This window comes from Pocillopora verrucosa, chromosome 11, assembly GCF_036669915.1.
Source record: "Pocillopora verrucosa isolate sample1 chromosome 11, ASM3666991v2, whole genome shotgun sequence".
NCBI lineage: Eukaryota > Metazoa > Cnidaria > Anthozoa > Scleractinia > Pocilloporidae > Pocillopora > Pocillopora verrucosa.
Genome location: NC_089322.1, coordinates 20900954 through 20917346, shown reverse-complemented (window position 1 = coordinate 20917346; position 16393 = coordinate 20900954). Strand labels below are relative to the sequence as shown.

General features: G+C 36.3%; 2 protein-coding genes across 3 annotated transcripts; one reads left to right on the top strand and one right to left on the bottom strand.

Moving 5' to 3' along the window:
- The first annotated feature begins 1678 nt into the window (after positions 1 to 1678).
- On the top strand, positions 1679 to 6162 carry LOC131772833 (QRFP-like peptide receptor). 2 transcript variants are annotated; one of them, XM_059088791.2, is made up of 2 exons: positions 1679 to 1739; positions 4960 to 6162. In XM_059088791.2, the coding sequence occupies exon 2, from the start codon at positions 5013 to 5015 to the stop codon at positions 6096 to 6098; it is 1086 nt and encodes a 361-aa protein (XP_058944774.2). In that variant the 5' UTR covers positions 1679 to 1739; positions 4960 to 5012; the 3' UTR covers positions 6099 to 6162. The 2 variants fall into 2 exon arrangements, with proteins under 2 accessions (XP_058944774.2, XP_066014678.1); XM_066158581.1 differs by lacking the exon at positions 1679 to 1739 and adding an exon at positions 4042 to 4112.
- Positions 6163 to 8490: 2328 nt separating this feature from the next.
- Positions 8491 to 10088, bottom strand: LOC136284242 (DELTA-stichotoxin-Hcr4a-like). The gene is made up of 3 exons (XM_066174095.1): positions 10016 to 10088; positions 9574 to 9633; positions 8491 to 9100 (listed from the first exon to the last, which is right to left on the bottom strand). The coding sequence occupies exons 1-3, from the start codon at positions 10086 to 10088 to the stop codon at positions 8784 to 8786; spliced, it is 450 nt and encodes a 149-aa protein (XP_066030192.1). The 3' UTR covers positions 8491 to 8783.
- Between the last annotated feature and the right edge of the window lie 6305 nt (positions 10089 to 16393).

Genomic DNA, 16393 nt, shown 5'->3' with positions numbered 1-16393 from the left:
TTTGATCTTTGTTAAGTGGGGAGCTAAAAAGAAAAAACTAAAAAGAAAATCGAACCCAAGCTACAGCGGTGGGGGAAGAGTGCTCTCAACGCTTGTGCCAAAAAACGTACTTGTTCTTTCTATTCAATTGCTCTACAATTTTATACCATCTCACTTATTAGGATAACCAACAAGATACGGATGCAGAGCCAAAGAATTATACATAGCTAATAATATAAAGTGGGAATGACTGACAAAGAAAGGGAATTGGTGAATGGTTTCGGTAAAATAGGAAGCGAGTCCGGGAGGCAAGGGGGGGGGGGGGCTGCTTAGGTCAATTTGTGTTTTATAGTCTATTCTTAGGCAAATTATGGACCTCGTCTTGATCAACTTTGGGTAAATTCAATTTTCGCGATCGCAACTTTGTCAAGGACAGAATATAATGCAAGCGGATTGTTAGACATCAAAACCACAGCTCGAAATACGGTGACATTTTTTTTTTGTCGTTTTTATATCCCTACCCAAAGAGCGAACCCTCTCTAGTAATTCTGCAAAAAATGCACGCTCATTATAGTGAATACAGTCATGAAAATGCGACACCATCTAGCGTCACAGCCCCATAAGCCTATTACTAGGAAGTACCCCAAATCCCCCCTCTCCCACCCCCACGCGAGTTTTGGTGAATGATTTTGACTAAGTACCACTGTCCGGCTAGTACAACCTACTCAGTTAGATTATTCATTCAATTCACGGTCTTTGTAACATAATGCCATAAATAATTCGATTTGTAGTCAATCTTTGTAATAGTTGCACCATTTAACACATAATTATTATTTTCTATCTTGTGGCTTGGTGTAAGATTTTTGCGTGGTTCTAACCAAATTTGTCCATCCGCTCAAGTTCAGTGGTAACTCTTGTTAATCTGCTGCTTTGGCATCCATCTCAAAACTATTTAATTCTAGATCCATCATTTTAAGCCATTGATTACAAAGTAACATCACAATTATCTAATTTCTTTAATCAGTTTATCACCGACTTTCAAATTTGTTAATTCTTGAAGCTTGAAAGATAGTTAAATCTAAGAGTTTTATACGAGTATTTAAAGGAGACAAAATACGCAAGAATAAATATAGGATATTCCTGCGTAAGATTAAATCTAAGCCATAAGAAATTCAATTTTCATAATCTGAATACCACATCGTCTTGAACAATTCTGAGCTTAAACCAGTGTCGGTATCACAGCAAAAATCTGAAGCTCGCTATGTTTGGCGATCTGATTTCAAACTGTAAGCCTATGTCTTTGTTTATTGCATCAGTACATACACCCAAATTAACCTGAAGCAAATTATCTTAAACTTAATAAAAAATAAGTTGGCCGACATCTTGCGGTTAAGTTGTTATAAACGAAACTCACGGACGCAGATCTCACTCCGTCGCGGCAGCTGATTTCGGAAACCTTTGAAATGGAGAGCTGCTTTTCACACGTAGGTCTCTAGGCTCAAAATTCATAAAAAAATAATTACATGTCAGTTCTTAGTTACACGCCGCTCCATACCACCAATTATAATTTCAGGCGGCGATAATCGCTAAAATCCTCCAATCTAACACTGAATTACGTGTTAATTTATCTCAATACATTCATCACGTCAGATATACCAGACTTGCTTCCCACAATGACAGAAGGTATTAGTTAGGCTGGCGAGTTTATTTAGTTTTGCTGGTTTAAAAGTCTCCTTTCAAACAACAGACTCAAGTTGAACGTGAGTATTGAAATACATAATCAGCATTTTTTTCTTATGAAGTTCGTTATTCGATAATTTTCATATGTAGAGCTAAAATAATATTCGTCGAGTGACTACTGAAAAACATTTTAAGAAACACGATAGTTTATTATATTTATTTTTTTGAGTTTATTTTTTATTTAACGCTGATTTCTTCAAGAAATTTAATGTGACTTCTATGAATTCTTTCTCGGGTCTAATGTCCTCAAACTTGACATAAGTCGCACAAAAAAAATATTTCTGGCAAAACATGGAGTCATCTTGCCAACAATAGGTTAACACTTTCAAGCTTGTCTCTTAAGTCGTTTTTCAGTCTTGGACCTCAAACACAAGATACTGTCTGATAATAACATCGCTTTTTTCGAGTTAGCTGTTTCTTTCTCTTTGTTTCTCGACAAAGTTGATCCATGGACATTTCTGGTCAACGTAAAGTGCTGACTTAAACTGAAAACAAAAGATGGAATAGAAGCGGGTGTCTTCTATCAAATACTGTACTTATATGAATTATTCAAGTTTACGTTTTTCATAAGTAAAGTCGCGCTCTAATTTCGCTTGCCTCTGAATTAAATCTACCTAAAAAGAAAATAATGCTCTTGTTAAACCATGAAGTCAAAATTAGTCCAGAAAAAGGAAGCAGGCCGATTATAATCTTTGACGAAGTTTATTCCCTTGAAACATTATTTTTTGTTGTGACGTTTTGCAATATTTTGTTACATTGTTGTCTGAACACAATGTCAGATCGTGTTTAATCATAGTGGCATAATTAGTGTTCGGGATCTTCAAAGTTAATATGCAGGTAGAGCTACTTGTCATTACCTGGCTTCGTAATGGGACTTTCTCATTTTATTTCCCTTCATTTTAATTGGTTATCAAGGTGTAAAGTCATCACGATATCGCGAGTCTGTCTGTCTTTCGTAACATTACCACGGCAACAGAAACGAAAATGCATTACAAAAACAAGCAATCTTTGCCGTAAGAAATTATACCATAAAAATGCTACGTAACGATAAGGATAAATGTCCTTTATTTTTCAAATAAAACAGATAAAACACACTCGGCATGTCGCCTTTTACGAGAAAGAAGAACACCGTACGCGAGTGTTTTATCAAATACATCACATTATGTCTTTTACAACTGATTCATTCAAAATGTCGGCAGGTGTCTCAAATGAAGTTAATTGTACTCCGTAAATATTTTCGGGCTGCAAAATTTCATAACTTGATTTAAAGTTAGCCTCTAACTAATTTCATTGTATGAACATTTTAATTTTTTTTTTAACTTCATTCTCCTTATGAAATATATAACCCTTCCTTCAATAGACACATCTGAAAAACGAAGGCTAAAAAATCAAAACAACAACCACAATTTTAACCACAGGAACTTTATGTCAGCAAAAAAAACAAAACAAAACAAATTAAATGTAAATAGAGACATTCTTTATCAGATGGTATTAAAAACACTTTCTTTTAGCCAAGCGCTTCTTCAGGTAAGAAACTGAAATTCTAAATTTAAAACAAAAATTACAGACGTTCCTATGTTTTTGACATTTTTACCGAGACTGTCTTCATTTCGTTTGTAATCGTTGTTTTAAGCAGTTTTTTTGCATTGCTTGCCAAGAGGGAAATTCGGAGGACGAGTTTACTGTTATTCCATCAGCTATTTTGCAGTTATACTATGTTATCTAAGAAAGATTCGTCGCACCTTGAAAATGATTGAGAACTTGGGTGCTATGTAAGGATTTTAAGAATTGACTTGATAGCATTTTGATAAAAGAGAAACGGCTTATCTTTTGACACACTGATTCAAGATACAATTTTTGTCGAGATAAATTACATTCAACTATCTTCGGTAAGTATTCCCAAGAGCAATCTTCTTCTAGTGTTGGTAATCCTTTTAAAATAATTTTAAATTTACTATATTGCCGCCTTGACGGAGGAGCAAAATCATATTTCGGTTGTTGGAAGTTGATCGGTGTTTCAAAAGCTAGGTGTTAACAAGGTTAAATTCTCGTTCTGTATATAGTTGGGATATTTTCACGCAAACTCTTCACTTCATGACTGCGATATTTCATGTCTTTGGCAAATTGTCGGCGGACTGAGAAATTGTTTTTAAACGGAGGCTTCTAATACAAATTTTTGTTGTTTTCATTGTGCATCAATCAAACTCCCAAAAACGTATTCCCAAGGAGATTACTTCCTTTCATGATTTTAATCTTTTGTTGGTGGTAAAAACAAACAGATTTCCATTCAATGAATTACAGCATCAAACGAGACACAACAGCGCCTACTGATGGTCGTAATTTGACAGAGAGCGAGCAAAAATGAAGCATTGTTTTAAAAGTTTTTCATAAAGGTAAGAAATTGGCTCTCATTCTGTGAGTAAATATGTTGTACAAAGATTCTGTAAGTAAGACAACTTTGAGTTGTGCTGAGACATTGGTGCTTACATTGAGGCAAATAGAATTGGCATTTGTTGTTGTTTTCGGGCAAGGGCTGTGGAGCAAATATAACTGTAAATCAGAGAATGCGCGCAGAGGTTGTGACATCTGATTTTGAACGCTGTGAGCATACTTTTTGCCAAAAGTTTCACTAATCATTACACATCGGTATAACCTAAAATCAACATAACGTGTCGTGCTGTGCGATCGTCGCTGCGAGCAATAACGCTTGACATGATAGTTACTTTCCGTACAAATACGATATCTGTTCCATCAATTTGACTCATGATTATGATTTCTAAGCATTTGGTGAACGGACATTACATTTCTCTCAAATCATGGTAAAATCGTGATGTACTTTATATAGATCAAACTCAAAATGAAGTTACTTTTGCGTGTAAACAATGATATGAATTTATTTCATTTCGTGTATTCAAATCGAGTTCATTGCTACTCTGCATCGAAACAGAAGCTGGGTTCATTCTTTCAACAGTTGGAAAAAATAGAAAATCGATACAAATTACATCATTGTCTTCCGCTTGGTCCGCCAGCTCTCTCAATTCCGACTCTACTGGGCATAAAAAATATTGTACCGAAGGACAAACGAGAAAGTGCGATCAAATTAGTAAAATTAGGCTTGATTTGAAACAAAAAAAAAAACATCAGACCAAAAAAATACAAAAAATCTTTATCGAGTGAACATTTTTCATAGCAAGAGCATCTATTAAGAATTCTTTAATCTTTCTTTGTCTATATTCGCAGGGATCAAGTGAAAGAAACTCAGAGAATCAACTAAATTTCTTCAAAATCTGAACATGCCTGTGACAACGAGGAATTCTTCATTTCACAACTTTTCATCCAAGGATGGATTCCAAGATTTTACCCTCGACACAAATTTGAAAGTGATATTCTTCTTCCTGGGTTTCGTTGCCTTTCTAATCATCATTGCCAATGGTCTTGTCTTTGTGTTGGCTTGGAATATGAAGTATCTCCGCACCAGAACAAACTTCTTTCTTTTCAGCTTAGCAGCAAGTGATTTGCTCTCAGGTGCAGTGGTTGTTCCACTCGTTCTATCGTGTAACATTGTAACGGTCAATCAGTCGCTTTGTATCGCTATGGATATCTGTCAGCGGGGTTTAGCCATCTCGACGATACTGCATCTTTCGTCCGCAGTCATCGAACGATATTTGAAGATATCTTCGCCTTTTAGGTACACGTCTATTGTCACCAAGCCTCGAATTTCTTGTGTGTTAATTTCCATCTGGATATTAGCCATGTCTGTGTCTCTTTCTCAGTTGTTTATCATCTCTTCGCAAGACGTTACTAAAGCTTACCTCGTCTACAACACAACAGTTCTTTCACTGTTTGTGTTTGTGCCATTCTTCATCACAGTTTTGGCTTTCATTCGCATTTATTTCATCATGAAACAGAGTAAAAAATCAAGAATGAGGCTGACCATTACTGTAAGAGAAAATACAACAAACTCGACGCAACGAAAGAAAAGAGTGAACACCAAAAGATCATTGATAGTGTACCTTGCTATGTTGTTGTGTTTTGTTTTCGCTTGGTTTCCTTATTTTTTTCTGACGCTCCTGATAGACTTGGATAATTCAGTAGAGATGAGTATCCCTCATTGGATGAACGCTTTGTTTTTATTTCTAAAGGTCAGCTCTGCTCTATTCAATCCACTTTTATTTACTTTTTTTAAGGCAGATTTTCAAAAAGCGCTCAATCAAATGACCTCCGGAAAGCTTTGCAAACAAGTTGCTAATACACAGGATGAAAGTGCGCGAAAAAGATTTGGATCTAATTCCATGCAGACCAACCAAACCCATCTTCAGCACAAGACATTTGAGATAGAAGAACCGAAATCTTTAATTATCAATCACCTGACAAGATAACTGAATGCTGGGACGCTCTCCTTCTTCCTTAGTCCTTCGTGCTTTCTCCTTGCCAGAGCGTAGTGCGTAGGGAATGTTTAGAAATGTCTTATTTTCAGCCAATAAATCGTAACGAAATAATTAACAATTGGTTCATATGTCAGTGTGCGTTCATCGAGATATGAAGCACGCGGGAAATTTGGAGAGCACGAAAGATGCGTAAGAGTTGCTCGAGGCGTAGCCGAGAGTAACTCTAGCTTCTTGAGCGCTCTCCAAACTTCCCAAGTGCTTCATATCTCGATGAACGCACAGCTGACATATGAACCAATTGTTTTATAGCATTTTCAACCCGAAGGAAAATTTTTTCTTGAGGGATTTGTTTGCTGACGTCATGAGCGTGCACAATAGGAATATGAAGCACGCTCGCGCAATTGAATTTGATTAGACAAATTTACTAGCTTTGTTATAAATTAAATTGGGAATTTAGTTGAGTTGGGCCAGGGTACTTCCCTTACCCACAAGACACAAATGTTTAAGCATCTTGAGACTCGTACAAGTTTTGCAAGTCTCTTAGACTACCAGCAACAATTATGGACCTTTACAGATTCGGTAGACTGTATTAAGTAATTTTTCTGCAATCGGACACTAATACACTGCCATGTGATTATGCTTTTCTAATGGTGCATGCAGTTAGCTTAGCTTTGCTTCTTTCTTGTTTTACGTTTTTGACCTAACTATGTAAAAGATATATTTTCTTTGATTTGGCTGCCTAGAATTTTTAACCCTCAGGTTACTTCAGCTAGCTATTCTTATCATTATTGTTTTTTCTCTTCATGTAATATCATAAAATCTTTCACATTCAAGCTTTGGGGTGAAATCAAAGTTATTTAATATTACATGTCATCTGATGCTCAACATTTTAGCTACCCCTCGATGGTAAGTTAAGCCATGTCTCACTCTCGTGACAAGAAAAACAACTTCATTATTTCAAGATCAACCTCAATATTTATTATCTTTGTGATAAACTGCATTGCAAGGATGGTAAATATTGTGTTTGATCTGTGTTGGGGTCTCTGTGGCTCAGTAGGGGTAAAGCAACCCTTATAGGAAGAGCAAACTTCGAAAGTCTGGGGTTGGATTCCTATAGGGACACTCATATGATATTCTTGTCCTGCGCTGGTGATAAAAAGAGTGGTATCTCGTGAATACTTTGAGTATTTCTAAAGATTCATTGGTTCAAGCATGAGTAATGAGCAACTCTTCACGGCGGTCAAATTACAATATCATCTCCGATGATAAAACCAAAATGTCTTGTCATACTCCCCACCCCACCCTCGCCCCCAACGCAAAACCACAGATTCTCTAGTTTCTTTAGAAACTTACCACCTTTATTGACTTTCTATGTTAGTTGTTTGTCAGAACATCGTCAGTTTGTAACTACATTCTGAAGCAATGAAGCACTTTGTTAGACCCTGTAAAAAGATTTGGCCTACTGAAAAGCCCGCACGGGCTCAAAAACATGTTTTACTGCAATGCATTAAAATTAATTGTCCTCTTGCAGGCTGTAAATAAGGCAACTGTTAGAGATATGTACTAGTTTGGTCGGTTTCTCATTGTTCCAGATATTATACCTGGCTACCGATTGAAGAGCGGTCGAACAGAGAGGAAAGCATCTGTGGAACCTAAATAACATTTCTGCCTACGCTTGGGAGCCGGGAGAGGAATGGGGATATTTTGCAACGAAAAATATAAGTTAAAAAATGTAGACATTTTGTAAGAAAAGGAACAACTTATAACAATACAATGAGTTTTAATGAAAAAATGCTTAAACCTTTTATATAACATGGTCACAAGAGGATATAAAATGTTTATATTGGCTTGCTGGTTATAAACAATATAAAAAGTACCACTCAGCACACGCGCTGAGAGTGAGCATCCTACAAAAAGCTTATAAATTAATAATTCTACACAGGAGCCCATTGGGCTCCTGTCCTATCCCAAAGCTTATAAATGAGTCTTATAACAGACTATCACGCAAACATTTACATCTTATAAATGTTTACTCAAACCATAACACTCCTAAAGCGAATCTTAATAATCGTGTCAATAACGGAATGGTCGAATCTGATTGGTTACTAGCAGAATTTACGTATTAAGTTGATTGGTTGTTACAAGACCAAAAGATCAAAGAGATCTTGTAAGCGGACGGTTCAACTGCCCATCAAATTCAATTATCAACTGTTATAGTATTAACCGATGAGATTTCACAACCCAATGAATGCTGACTAATCAGGAATGGATATAATTCTCTCGTAATCTTCATCGTGACACAAAAATGCTAGAAATTCACTCACGACAAGAAAACGTGTCTGTTAGGTATCTGATGAACAATTTAACATTACTGATTAAGAAAAATAGGAAACTAGAAGATCGCTTTCATATTCAAGAGTTTGTATCCCACAGTTCAAGGTCAAATTCGTTCAATCGAGCTTTGTGGTTACGCGCTCGGCTAATTTAAAATTAAATCCCGAAACGCACTCTTCCAACAATGAAAATATATATTTTATATCAAAATGTTATCAAAGAAATCTAATAGCTATGTAAAAGTTTAACAAAATACTGTTATGCCCACAACGAAAAAAACTATCAGACTTTCACGCAGTTATTACACCATGTCAGTGTATCTAAAAGAAAGTACGCAAGTGTTCAGTTAGTGATACGTAATTCCATTACACACTCTCCAGCGCTTGTCATTGTTCCTTTTACCTGGAACCCATTTGCGTATTTGGTATGCCAGCCATTATCCCCTTGATAAGGATGATTGTAATACATGTCTTCGTACATGTCATAAGTGGCTCTTTTCATCCCGTTATAAATCTTAACATCCCACCAGTTGCTGTACAAGTTGTAGTCGAATGGTACGCTGAACATGACTGCTACGGTCTTGTCAGCACCTTGCGTGTAGTAGGTAACCACACCCACACTTCCCGTAGCTACAGGACATTTAGTCTTCCTGGGAGTATTGGTTAATTAGGGCTGAAGAGATTTACATCTCCACATTTCCTTTCAGAGGAAAATTATGTAATATTAAAAATATTGATAATATAATATTATGTTAACTGGAAAGAAAAAGCTGTGAGCTTATCGCGGTCCAGCCCTTACTCAATGTTTTATATTCAACTCTAAATCCCTTTTAGGTTTCACAGTTGAAATCATAAAACAGAATCAGAACTGAGCAAAACGAAACTGTATGTTCAAATCAAAGATAATTTTAAGAGTAACTTTGCAAATGAGGTTTCAGTACGCCTTGGATTAATTGTTCCATTCCATTCGGTGATATTAAAGGGTCAAAACATTGTAATTATTCGAGATCACTACCCAACAAAATCAACGCTATTTATAATCTACACGGAAAAAAATAACCTAAAGACAGCATAAGAATTCAGCCAAATGAAAGGTTAGGACACAAAGGTTAGGCATAAACAAATGAGCTTACCTATCTCCTGTTTAGTGTTTTCCATTTCTTCAATATCATCTTTGAATTCAACGTGGGCACCTAGAACAAATTACAATTTTTGTTAAAAAAAAAAGGAACAATCTCCGCCCTGTCTAGCCCGAGGCAACTGATAAAATTGTAAATTGACTTTAATTTGAAATAAGAATAAATAAACCACAATGATGTTATTGAAGTATTAACATCCTGTGCTGAAAGTGTTAAAGGTAATGTTGCTGTTGAACTCTGGAGGATATTGTCAGCAGCAGCGTTATTCTCGTGCGTATAGAGTGGTTCTCTAAGGTGAATATATTTGAGCAAATTGCTCTATGTTTCTTTTTCTTGTTTTCCTGTTTGTTTAACATAATTTAGTGATTAATGCTCTCTTGACCTAAAAGTTGGTGTAAAATACACCGTGTTGTTTACAGAAAGCCTCTGTAAATACCTGATACACAGTATCCCATGGAGCACACAGCCAGGATGTTGACCGTCAAAAGTGCATATGTCTTCATTCTCATCTTAGTTTCGCTGCGTTGGACTCTGAAATTGAAAGGAGTAAATTTAGATCAGTGACCCAACTTAAATGAAAGATGTACAGCGTGTGCGTCCCCATTTTGCGTCCATTCATGAACCGATTTTGAAACCATCGAAGGAAAATCTTGCAGTCTCTTTTAGATGAGTGGTCGTACAAAGAAAAAGTAGTTTTGGAAACAGAATGCAGTTCACAACGAAACCATAACAAAGTTAGATCAAAATGCAAATTCATAGCAATGTTAACTGACCCACGACTGGTTTCGAGTGATGCAAAGCTGATAAATAACTCAAATCTACCGATTTGGTACTAATTTGTGCTAATGTTCGTAGCAAATTTGGAATGAGAACTGATTTTTAGAACAAACTGAAAAAACGGCTGGCTCACACTCTTGTATCGTTGGGCTCAGCTTGCGCAGTAGAATGAAGATGTACAAAAAGTAAAATGTTCTCGAACTGTGCGCTCTGTTTTATTTTGTTGTGGATCATTCAAGATGTTATTGAGATGATCCATGCTAGCAAGTGTGTAATATTTTCATATCAACCAGCGTTTAAAAATTGGAAAGAATTTAAGGGGAATTGGCGAAGCAAGACAGAGAGAAGGAAGACATCTTTACGTCGCTCTTCATGGGACAAGCAATTACTAAAATATGGTGTGAATAAATACCAATCAATACTAATCAATTTGTTAAGTTTTTTGTATCAGTAACGAGTGCTCGAATCGGATTTGCTCGTAGCGGTCCTCAAAAGGTATAATCGGACGAGATAAATCGCCGGAACAATTCAAAAGCCACTGAAAAAGTAAGTTGCAAAATGTCACCAACCAAATGAATGAGATTTAAGTGCCTGGCGCTTATAACTATCAAATACAAGAATCAAATTTAGAGTGAGGCAGTTCTTTCCGAATGAAAATTTGATATGAAAAAATCATATTAAAACTTACAACTTCTTTAATTCTAGCTCAGTTGCGAGGATCTGTTCATGAAATATGAAAACAAATTTCACTAGCCAGAAGACTCGAGTCAAGTTTTTTGTGTGTCTGACAACAAATATAATGCCATTGGATTAGAGAGCTCGGAGTGCAAAACAGTTGCAACCGCAAAAATTGAAATCATAATAAATCCAGCTCCAAACAAATGATGTAAGGCATGTGTGATCTCATCCAATGTTTTATGTCCGAGTGCTCTGTTCCTTGTTGTTGACGCACTAACTCGGGTAAGAGAACTTCATGTCGAACCATTTTAAGTCTGGCATTTCACCCTTGACCAGTTTGATTACTTATCTGCTGGCTTTTTCATATTCTTCTCCACCATCTTGGCAGCAAAAAGTATCTTGAACTTGAGCGAATAAATCTGGCTAAGGTGTATATAGTTTTGTTGGTGTGGTCAGCTTATTTTTGTGGATTATGGATGTGGTCATTGTACATGTTGGTTTTTGGCTTGATGGAGTGGGTGTAGCGTGTGTAGCTTGTTGGAAATTTGTTAAGTTGGAGCAGGTTAGTAAAGTTTAGTGTAAATTGATTGACCTGAGCTACAATTTAGTTTGGTGTACTTGGGCTTATTATGGGGACGTTTTTGTACAGACTTTGACATTTCGAATTTGCTTACCTTCGGTGAGTGAGTGCTTCCTACGGAATCACAGTTGGACTGATTCGACGTTCTTGTGGTGCGTCGCTGCAACTGATGATTCTTGGAAAGTCTGTTCTATTTACAGAAAAGTATTTGGAGCCGTCTGGACGCCGAAAGATGAATGACTTATTGTTTCACTTATCATGAAAGAAGGTCATGGGCGTGTAACTATATGTTACAAACATTAACATCACAAAGGACTCTCTCAACTAAAACTGTTTGCTATCAACACTGATAAAAAAAATTCGATTATAGACTACTATTGTGATCAATGTTCGTGCAAATTGTTTAGTTTGATGTAGTGAAAGTAAAGTTTGTGGTAAATTGGGGGGAATCAAGGGAACGATTGAGCTGACGTGGTCTATTTCTTGAAAAAGTTTGAATTAAGAGTAATTCTTGCATGAACCCAAATTCCCACTCAAAATGCGTATCTAGAGAAAGAGATATTTCTAGACCCGTTATATGTATTCTCAAAGGACCTCAACATATAAACGACTCATGGGTAAAAGAGGCTCTTGAACTTTGTTTTTTAATTGATCAGCGCATATTCCATTAGTTGCTTGAACCAAAGCGTTTCGCATCTTTCTTCAGGTTAGTGAATACAATCTACACTCGAGATGATTAACATGTTTCGCCATTTGATTGCTTTCATTAGCTATTTAAGCGGTATGTTTGGCTTGCACGCCCCAATGGTAACAGAAAGTCGCACCAGCCTCTGAAATCAAACTCCTTTATGATCTTGCAGATCTTTTTCAGATGCATTTTATATTTTAACAAATAAAGCACGGCCCGAAAACAAACATGCAACAAAAATGTAATTCCACTCTCTAGATAGATTATACTTTTCCCTTTCATGTTTTTATATTTTCACTTATCGGCAAATTCATATTTAAATCCGTATAGATGGCAGATCTTGGGTTCATGAAAGCCGTCGCAGATAAAGAGGGGAAAAAACATCACTTTAACGTCATATCCTCTACAAATTTAAAGATATTTTGATGTAGACAAATGTTGTTGGTTATGTGATATACGTGCTTAGTAAAAGTGAACGTAGTTGGTGGGTCGAGTGTAATTTGCATACTTCGGTGTGGCTGTTGTGTGTCGTGCAGATTTCATGGCCTGATACGTGGATGTAGTTGCTGTCATGGTTCAGTGTAATTATTGTAGTTTATAAAGTTGTTTTGCGGAAGCTGAGTATGGCTTTGAGCAGTCTGATGTGATCGAAATAAGTTCGCTGTCGGTGTAGTTTGATGTATTTTGTATAATTAGCATGGGTGTAGTTAATGTCGTAGCTGTATTTTGATACGTTGCGGTTTTGAAGGTGTGGTTAACTAATCTTTTGTGGACTACTGATGTGATCAATGTTTGTGCAAGTTCAGTTTGATGTAGCAAGTGAAAATTGCTCCGACAAGATAATAGCACAGTTGCACAGAACGGTCAAGCAGGAAGGACAGAGAAAACAGTGTTGATTCCGCTGTGACCCTGCGGCACTCATAAATATATAACAGACTTGAAAACTTCGCTGGAAAGCTTACAGGTAGAAATAAAAACAGAGAAGAAATTTCTTAGGAATAGTTAGGACACCTTATTCCCCTCAGATAACTCAATGAATTAATTATGCAAGTGGAACCAAGACAGAAATATTACACGATTGCTTGAGACTTCCGCTTTCGTGACCGCACACCCTCGGAACTCTACTTTACAATCAAATCCTGGAGATGACGGTGGAACCAAAAACAAGCAAAACAGAGTTAATTTCCACTTTGGATAGATTTGAAGAAAAAAAACCCTAACGGACCTGGAAATAAAAGACCTTTGTCCCACGCGCTTTACAAGAAGAATGACATCTTTCTCCATTTCATGGCCGAGCTCAAAATTTTCCATGCATTCAACTCAGTTGATAAAACCTTTCCTTTGGCGCAGCACCGCCGTTTCTCAGGAAACATACCTCACCTTCCTACATTTTTTCCTTTGGTTAGGCAAATTACATTCAATCTATTGCCCGACTAAAACGCTGTTTGACAGAGCTCAAATTCTTGTAGGCGAATGAATTTGAAGGGTTGGCTAACTAATTTAGAACATGTCACTCCGAGCAGATGCGAAAAACTCTCTGCATCCTTAAAACACAGACTTATTGATAACTCACTAACCAACAAACCAAACACAACATTCTAACTTTAATTTACTAATCTTTGCTAAGTTTGATTACATTATTGGTGATGTAAACATCATTTGCATTAGACATCTCCATGACTTATTTCAAACACCAGAGCAGATTTGGGATGACTTCAGCTTGCGTCAAACGCTACAAATTGTTATGTATAGCATTGTTCGGATAAATAAACCAGAGAACAAAGCGTGCAGAACCTTTATATAAACACAAGTAATTAACGCTACACCTGAAATTTTGTGTTCTGCTTCTCGTGTCAAACGTCGTTTAATATCGATACTTGTGACACCTTAAGCCCAAGAAGTAAATACTTCAATACTATCATTAGTTTTCATTCATTCTTAATTCAAATAGTGACCAATTTACAATGTTATCGGTCGGCTCAGCGCACAATAGAAATATAAAATACTAAATCACTTTTTTTCAGGTGCCCACATTGAATTCGAAGAAGATTTCGAAGAATTTGGAAACATTGAACAAGAAATGGGTAAGGTCATTTATTCATGCCTAATTCGCGCCTATGTGCAGTTTCCTTTGCAGATAAAACTACTATCTTTTTTCTTACTTTATTTTCTGCAGATTTTAAATAACGTATCATTTATGTTCGTTAACAGTCTTTAAAAGTTAAACCTTTTCCTCTTGATAAAATGGAACAATCAATCGCGTACAAGAGAATATCAACAGCTGATATTCTTTTTTCGCGTATTGACACCTCACTTGCAAACTCTTTTTGTATTTTGTTAGCTTTTTGCTTTGAGAAGCTAAAGAATTTTTTTTTCACAAGCAGTTTTGTCTCACAATAATTTCTAAAATAGCCTCTAGCCTCAGTACTTTCCGTATGGTGAATGCCAATTGATATTTATCAAAGTAACTTTAGATATAGCTTAAAATTTCACCCAACTTCAAAAGGAGTTTAAATAAAGTTTTCTACCTTCGCATTCACAGCCATATGTCTTAAGGTTAGTCTCCGAGAAACCATTATTTATCTGTTGAGCCGTGACAGTTTCCGGGCAGGAAGTGTTTTTGATCGATCAATAGGACATAGGACAAAAGATTTTTTCCGGATCGTAAATTATGAAATACGTTTACTTTGTCAATAGGCATTTTAACCCACTAATCGTTTGAGTTTTTTCTGCTTCTTAGATTACACAGCATTTGATATCACCATCGTCCATTCATTCTCATAAAATGTTGTGACCACTTTGCAACGCTATCTGTCGGCTTGAATCAGAGTGTAGAGGTTGCTAAATTTTCACTCTGTTTTCAGGTGTACAGAATGATTCCATACAAGGACGTGGAGAAGAGGAAAACAATGAAGGAGAACTCGGTGAGCTCGTTCTTTTATTTAGCGACATACAGTTTCGTTTTGTTAAATTATGATCTTGTTTCCAGGTTCCCACTTTGGACCCGAAAAGAGTTTTAATGACAAGCAAGAAATGGACCGTAAGCTCATTTCTTTTCAGTTCTTAACATTTTATTATCATTGTTATTATTATCATTAATTTTATTAATAAATTTTTCTTTAGAAAGAAATGTGGAAAAATAATTTCAGCTATATTTAGTTTGCATTTTTTCATCTCTTGAGACAAAAGGAATATTTTATGAAACAATTAAGGATCTCAGTAGCTTATATGTGAAACTCGGTAGAAGCCAAGTTTTTAACATACGTCGAATTGTTACAGTGCTTCGTCTGATTTTAATTCTGCACGTACAACTAGATTTTGAATGACTTATCGCTCTAAATGAAAAACAAATTAAACACTTCATATGCACATAATTTACCACGGAGGGGGTTCGAGTTATCCACGTCAGTTTAAAAAAGTTCGTTTTGACGGTAGACGGTAGACGGTAGACGGTAGACGGTAGACGGTAGACGGTAGACGGTTAAATTTGCAAGCCATTTGGCGGTTGACTGTTCAAAATAACAGGTCATTTAAGGGGTGATAATTCAGTTCAAGGATAAATTTTTTTTGGAACATCTGATTAAACCAATCCTATGAAGAATGTTTAGAGAGGTTATAGTTCTAAACATTTCCCCTTCCTCAACCTAAGCGTGGAGTGGAAAATTATTACACATATAAACATTCCTATCACCATTCTAACAAAGATAAATTTAATTTCTTTTTCGCCTGGAAGGATCATTGCTTTACTCAACTAGACCCTGTGAGCAGGGTAACTGGGATACCTGGGTGGGACTAGATCCTTGGGATCAAGCGTAGTTATACTACGGGTGTAAGACTAGTATACTGAAATAGTGAGCTCAAAGTCTGGCTAAGGGATACACCTATCTCAAAAAAGTTTGTCATCAGGCGATAGGTGATAGGCCATCCCAAGACGGAAAGGAGTCATGGATATACAACTCAGTAAATAGTTCTTGTTGAGTGTTGTACATTTGTTATTTTAACTGGATAACAGTTTTTCTGTATAGTACTCTGTTACAAACAGAGCAAATATAATATGGACCTTCCCTCATCTTACTTTGAAAAGCTGTGAT

Coding starts and splice junctions, on each gene's coding strand:
- LOC136284242 (XM_066174095.1), bottom strand. CDS start 10,088: ATGAGAATGAAGACATATGCACTTTTGACGGTCAACATCCTGGCTGTG. Junction 9,634..10,015: donor CATGGGATACTGTGTATCAG/GTATTTACAGAG, acceptor AATTTGTTCTAG/GTGCCCACGTTGAATTCAAA. Junction 9,101..9,573: donor AAACACTAAACAGGAGATAG/GTAAGCTCATTT, acceptor CCTAATTAACCA/ATACTCCCAGGAAGACTAAA.
- LOC131772833 (XM_059088791.2), top strand. CDS start 5,013: ATGCCTGTGACAACGAGGAATTCTTCATTTCACAACTTTTCATCCAAG.